At 44.2% G+C, this 6,772-nt stretch overlaps 1 protein-coding gene across 1 annotated transcript in view; it reads right to left on the bottom strand.

Annotated features, from left to right (window-relative positions):
• Positions 1-4,482: 4,482 nt before the first annotated feature.
• Positions 4,483-6,772, bottom strand: part of LOC102000505 (cytochrome P450 2G1) — an 11,443-nt gene continuing 9,153 nt past the window's right edge. The window contains exons 7-9 of the mRNA XM_005371568.2: positions 6,103-6,290; positions 5,842-5,983; positions 4,483-4,664 (exon numbers count right to left, since the gene is read on the bottom strand). Coding sequence (XP_005371625.1) covers positions 4,483-4,664; positions 5,842-5,983; positions 6,103-6,290 — 512 coding nt within the window. The remainder of the gene's footprint in view (positions 4,665-5,841; positions 5,984-6,102; positions 6,291-6,772) is intronic.

Below are 6,772 nucleotides of genomic sequence, written 5' to 3'. Positions count from 1 at the left end.
ATAGAACATCCCCATTGTCTCAGTGTCGGGGTGCACCCCTCGTGGTCCTGAGTTCCTTGCTCATGCTCTCTCTCCTTCTGCTCCTGATTTGGACCTTGGGGTTGTAGTCCGGTGCTCCAATGTGGGACTCTGTCTCTGTCTCCTTTCATCGCCTGATGAAGGTTAATATCCAGGGGGATGACTATATGCAGACAAACCTCTCTTAAAGGAGCTGTTTGGACAAGCCGCCAGCTGAAAAAAATGTGGCTAAACTTTTTTGTGTGTGTGTCTAGAGTTCATTTCCAAGCCCTCTCAGGTTTTACATGGATTTAGTCTACCACGTTGGTATGCCAATTTTGGGCACCAATTTGTTGGAGGAGGCTGCTTGTTGGTTTCCAGCCTCCCGTCTAGCTTAGACCTGAAATAATCACACAGAAATTGTATTAATTAAATCACTGCTTGGCCCATTAGCTCTAGCTTCTTATTGGCTAACTCTTACATATTAATTTAATTCATTTCTATTAATTTGTGTATGGCCACATGGCTGTGATTTACTGGCTAAAGTTCTGGCATCTATCTCCGGTGGGGCCACATGGCATCTCTCTGCCTCTGCCTCCTTTCTCCCAGCATTCAGTTTCATCTTTCCCACCTACCTAAGTTCTGCCCTGTTATAGGTCCAAAGCAGTTTTTTTTTTATTCATTAATGGTAATCACAGCATACAGAGGGAAATCCCACATCAGCAAAGCAGAAGCATGGGTCTTTCTGAGAGGCCAGTTAGGAGAGAAGGTTAGTTAATTGTGACTCAGCCTCTCTGAGCTAACAGGTTTCCACCCCAACCTTTTGACTCTTGAGTTTTATTTATAAATAGAAGACAGATTTAGTTAAAACTACCTTTAGTGGCAGTGATAGAGCTGGAGCTTGCAGGAACAGAATTCCAACCAGGCTACAACCTGATTGGCTAGGCTGCTTCTAGAGAAGCAGCCGGTAACTGTAGAGTTGCTAGCTGAAATAGTAGATTAAGGCACAACATCTGTGATGAAGCTAAAACAACAATGAGATTATATTTAGTGATAAAGAAAAACAAAACTATGAAATATGTAGGAAAATGAATGTTGTTTGTCCCGGCTGCCTGGCTAGCTTAGACCCGAAAGAATCATACCAAAAACTGTATTAATTAAATCACTGCTTGGCCCTTCTTACTGGCTGACTCTTACATCATAATTTAACTTGTTTCTACTAATCTGTTTATCGCCACATGGTTGTAGCTTACCAGCAAGTTTCTGTGTCTGACTCTGGTGGTGGATCTATGCCATCTCTCTCTTATTCTGCCCTTCTTTCTCCCAGCATTCCATTCTGTCTTGCCCACCTAAGTTATATCCTATCAACAGGCCAAGGCAGTTTCTTTATTCATTAACCAAGACAAAAGGACCTCCCACATCAAATGAATAGAACTAAAAAATGTTATATTAAGTAGGGGTGGCCCAAGCACCATGTATTTTCTCTTATATATGGACCCTACTTTAAAATTTCAAATTTATGTCTATTTGTCAGAAGGAGGAGGCCAGGTAATAAGAAAAAGATCCATGAAAGGTGAGGGATAAAGAAGTGGTCTTGGGGGATCGTAAAACACATGTGATAGGAAGAAAGGGTGAACACTAGGGGTGGAAACGTGTAAACAGGGTGGGGTGAGGTGATGGGGAAGAGCGAAGATGAGGGGGTATCAACAAAAATGAAGGATTTATGAAAAAGTCATATAGAAATCGATTATCTTATAAGTTAAAAACACAATTTAAAAGAAAAAAAGTGTTTGAATGAAGGTACCCTGCACAGGTGAATAATAGTGTTTACATAAGCCATGGGATGGCAAATGAAATCTCTGGCATAGACTACCCCCCGTGAGTTGTTGGTCAGGAAGACCCCAGAACCTCTAAACAACACAGTTAGTGCCTGTTCTTGGTTGTCCACCAGAACTAGATGGGAAGACACTGTTGCCGAAGATACCACATGCATTTGTCGTGATACATAGAGAGATTTATTTGGAACAGGGCTTGGAGTTTTCTCCCAGCTGGGTGTTTTTACCAGGTGGGAAGGTGCTGTGCAGACTACTGGGGTAGACAAGTCATCAGTGTTTTACCCTGCAGTGGACACTGTGTGCTACAATAACGATCTGCCAGGCAAGTTGAAGCCACTGGACAATAGTGGCATGCATGTTATGGTAACAACAACCACTTTTGGTTCAATTTGAAGCCCATTTTACAGGAGGGAATTCATAGCTAGTACTGTAAACCTGACCAAAAACCCAAGGTTAGGAAGGTGATGGGCTCCAGAGGAGGATGTACTACTGTTGTTTTGCTAAATGGATGTGTTATCAAACTGCCTTCTAAATATTTGTGTTTATAGCTGTAGTTTGGTGCTGTTGTCAACCTCAGTCAGACAAACTTCTTTTTGCAGTGGTCAGCAGTTAATGCAGAGACTCAGAATTTGTTCAAGTGTTGAGAATAAATGACTATTGAGTACTCAAACCTGCTGGGACATTTATATCCACCCCTCCCCAAGGCTCACGAGACATTGTGGAAGAGGGGATGGTAAGAACATAAGAGCCATAGGATGGAGAGGAATGCTGAAAAATGCTGTCTTCTGGGCATAGCAATGCCATGGCACACACAAACTCACTGTCTTTATGGCTATCTGCACAAGATGGTTGCTCTTAACCTTCAAACATAGATGGGGTGGCGTATAGGAGGTTCCACTCCTAGTTGAAGACCTCTGGGTAGTGGTGGGAACTGGGAAAGGAGAAGCCATTTTTTTCTCAGGGGTGTAACCACTTCATGTTATCCAGGAAATAACTCTAAAATTGTGTGCCTGCAAGTAACCCTAGTTAATTTTTTTAAAAGGCAGGAGAAAGGTGAGATTTAGGGTATCAGGAAGATAAAGCATTCCATAGACAGTGGGAGGGAGATAAGTGAGAGGAATGGAGATACATATCATTAAAGTACATTCTGTCTGTGTGTCTTAGTTCGGGTTCTATTGCTGTGATGAAACACACCAGATCCAAACAGCAACTTGGGGAGGAAAGGGTTTAATAGGCCTATACTTCAGCATTGCTGTTCATCACTGAAGGAAGTCAAGCAGGGCAGGAACCCGGAGGCAGGTGCTGATGCAGAGGCCATGGAGGGGTGCTGCTTACTGCCTTGCTCCCCAAGGCTTGCTCAGCCTGCTTTCTTAGAGAATCCAGGACCACCAGCCCAGGGATAGCACCACCCACAATGGGCAGGGCCCTCCCCCATTGATCACTAATTAAGAAAATGCCTTATAGCCTGATCTCATGGAGGGATTTTCTCAGCTTAGACTCCTTCCTCTCTGATGACTCTATTTTGTGTTAAGTTGGCACACAAACCAGCCAGCACAATGTGTATGAAATTACTGAATAGAAAATATTTTAAAATATATATTTGCTTTTCAGTTTGTATTTCAGTGTGGTGATTTATTCACTGTAATTGTGAATAACTGAGGTATACTCAAAACAGAATGCAGGGTGTGGAGAACTGGGAGTTGACAAGAGCCACTAGGAGAGCAGGTTCAGCAGGAGAAGTGACAGTGAGGACAAGTACTAAGCTGGCAAGATGCTTGGTGCCACAGCTTGATGCCCCACAAAATGACCAAAATCAGTCAGGAAACTGTTGATGGCATAGGGAATTGCTATCAGTAGCAAGCAATCAGAAAGCCCATTTCAACATCTGTTGAAAGCACATCACCCTGAGGCAGAAGACCCCCTTGGAAACTAAAGAAAGTAAGACCAGGTCAGCACCCTGTGGGAGCTCACTGTGTCCCCCTGTAACCTCTTCCCTCTCCCTTCTGCCCTGAATAAAATTCTACCCACGATAGACTTCTGTTTGGGGAGGCAGTTTTAATATATTTAATATATTACATTAGGCAAATTTAATACTGTATATGTCACTCTTGGTTGCTATGTGTGTGTGGTGGGGGGACAGAGAGGGGAACAAAAGGCTCTGTTTAACTGAATTCGGAGGTCAGTTTTTGAATTGAAGTCCCCTGGGCCTGTTGTGCATACAATACCCTGCTTCCTGGCTCTCAGGTTGGGTGTCTAATCCTTTGGTTAGTCCCTGCAACAATAGAACTCTCAACGTGATACACAGTAAACTTGCTCTGACCAACAGTCTTGAGTTCTTTATTGGAGAAAGAGAAATACAAGCAAACATGAGAGAATTATGGAGTACATTCTGGTCACTATGCAGGGGAGACAAAAGGCTGTAAGAGTCTGGGGGAGGGGATTGTGACCAAGATTGAGAAATCCAGTGAATTTAATTAAACCGTCAGGCTTTGCCCCAAACAGTGACTGTAGCTAGAGCTGTGACCTCTGCACAGCCATGGGCATGACTTCTCTAGGTGTAGACAGGATTGAGGAAGGAAGGGAAAGCCTGCAGAGGTGAACTCCAGCTGAGCTCAGCTCTCAGCTCTCTTGGTTGCCTAGCAGCTGGCACTCAGCGGGCCATAAAGCAGAGCTTGTAAGTGGGGGGGATGTTGCCAAAGCCAGAGATCCTGGGACTGATGTCGATATCAGCAGGAGGCACCAGAGAACGCAAGGAGAACCTCTGAAGCATGGAAGTGAAGTAGAGGAAGAGTTCCATGCGGGCCAGGGCCTCCCCTACGCAGATGCGCTTTCCTATAGACACACAAAAGACAGAGGGGTGTATGGCAGCCTCTCCCGACTCCTTGGCATCTCAACTCACAGCTGTCTCCATGATCATTAACAAGACTTACTGGGGTCCCACTGGTACTGCCCAACTACCAGCTGCCACCTAGAGGGACAGGACAGGTGGCAACTTCCTGTCTGTCTGCTGAGATTATACCTCGGTTAGAACCAGACAGACTGGTCCCAAAAGACTCATGAGCGCTGGAGTGCGACTGAACAGCAGAGCAGGGACTGGATTCCACCAGAGAGAGGCTGGGGTGTGTGACACACTCAGTGTGTGTGAATTCCATCCCCAGAGCAGAAAAAATATTCAAAACTCTTCATTTCAATTCCCCAGAGGTATTTAAGATGCCTTAGGTATCAAATATTATCGACATTAAAAAAGAGCTAAGAATTGTATTTAAGGATATCTTTCTGATCCCAGGAACACGGTTGACAATTGCAATAATCCACACAGGGTCCAGGCATCCCTTGACTGCCATTTAAAATTGCAGGGTGGCACAGCTACTCACAGGCCGACAAACTTCTGTCTGGGAGGCCAATCTGTGGCTTTGTTTTTTGTCTGTATGCACACCGAGTATTAATACTTTTATCTCTTAGAATGTTTGAAAATATTCAGAGGAAAAAGAATATTTTGTGTAAGTTAAATGTGTTTCATGTTTCATTGCTCTTGAATAAGAATGTTTACATTTTCACACACATGTGACCATTCAGTCAAATGTTATCAGTGGCTACACTTGTCCATCATACATGACAGGCACGTGTGGTTCAGACAAGGATCATGTGGCTGACAAAACATGAAATATTTTTAATTTGATTCTTAACATAGTATGATGAAGTTTACTAAATGCCTTTTCACTGCTACTGTTGCTCTAACATTTTATTTTTTTCATCATTTCCAATTGTTTTAAGGTCAGAATCATGCTATAATCCCATGCTCGCCTTCAGCTTTAAGTCTTATTACCCCTGCCTTTTGAATACTGAGATTGCATAATGCACCAACACCATGCCTGCATGCCCACAATCATTCAAGTGAATGAGTCTAACATTCCCAGGTCTGGGATTTTAGGATTTTTTTTATAATTCTATAACACAGACCTTGGAGAGACTAGTGCGTATCTGGGGAAATCTAGATATAACAACTTACCAGAGGAAAAGACCACAAAGGCATCATTCTTCTTGAAGCGCCCCTGTTCATCCAGGAAGTGTTGAGGATAAAAAGCATCTGGGTAGCGGAAGTATTTGGGATCTCTGAGGACTGAGCCAATCAGGGGATACACGTCTGTGCCCTGGGAGACAGACAGAGGCTCTTAGAACTCTGCTTTGGGCAATGGGGTATAGAGGTACAAAACAGGAAGAGAAAGGGGTTAGGAAAGGGTGTTAGGACAAAAATGGGGTACAACCTCACCTTGGGCAGAAAGTAGCCTCGGAAATGAGTGTCCCGTATGACATTATGGGGGACACCAAGGGGCACAATGTCTGTCAATCTCTGTATCTCATGGATGACGGCATCCGTGTAGGGCATCTTGGCACGGTCCTCCACTGCTGGGGCCCGGTGATTTCCAATCACCTGGTTAATCTCCTCATAAACCTTGGCTGTAACACGGAAGAAGATATACCAGGAAAGGCCGCAGGGAAAGCTGACATTTGTTTTCATTGCTCGGTCTTTGTTTTTATTTGTGGTTGGGGGAGCGTGTGCTTGTTGTTTGCCAACGGGGCCTCACTAGGTGGTCCATGTTGGAATGGGACTCACTACACAAATTGTGTAGGTCTCAGACACTCTTTCCACTTAGTCTCATATGTGTCGGATTACAGGTATGAGCCACGTGTCTGGCCAGGGAATGTCTGTGTTGAGAGGCTAGGGCAAGTCAACTTCTGAGTTTTGCAGATGTCGTTGAGTAAAGGATCTTGAGATGAAGATTTTGTCTACATGCAGGGAAAACAGTGCGTCTTATGGGAGGATCACATGTGTTTGGATTGCTTCATTGCAGTGATGCAACAGACGTCACTGGTACTCCAACACTCATCAGACATCCGGAGGGAGATAGCCTAGATCCCTGAATGCCATGTGGGAATTT

Source organism: Microtus ochrogaster, unplaced genomic scaffold, assembly GCF_000317375.1.
Source record: "Microtus ochrogaster isolate Prairie Vole_2 unplaced genomic scaffold, MicOch1.0 UNK115, whole genome shotgun sequence".
NCBI classification, from domain to species: Eukaryota; Metazoa; Chordata; class Mammalia; order Rodentia; family Cricetidae; genus Microtus; species Microtus ochrogaster.
The sequence above is the reverse complement of the archived record's forward strand: the minus strand, read 5'-3'. Positions and strand labels throughout refer to the sequence as shown.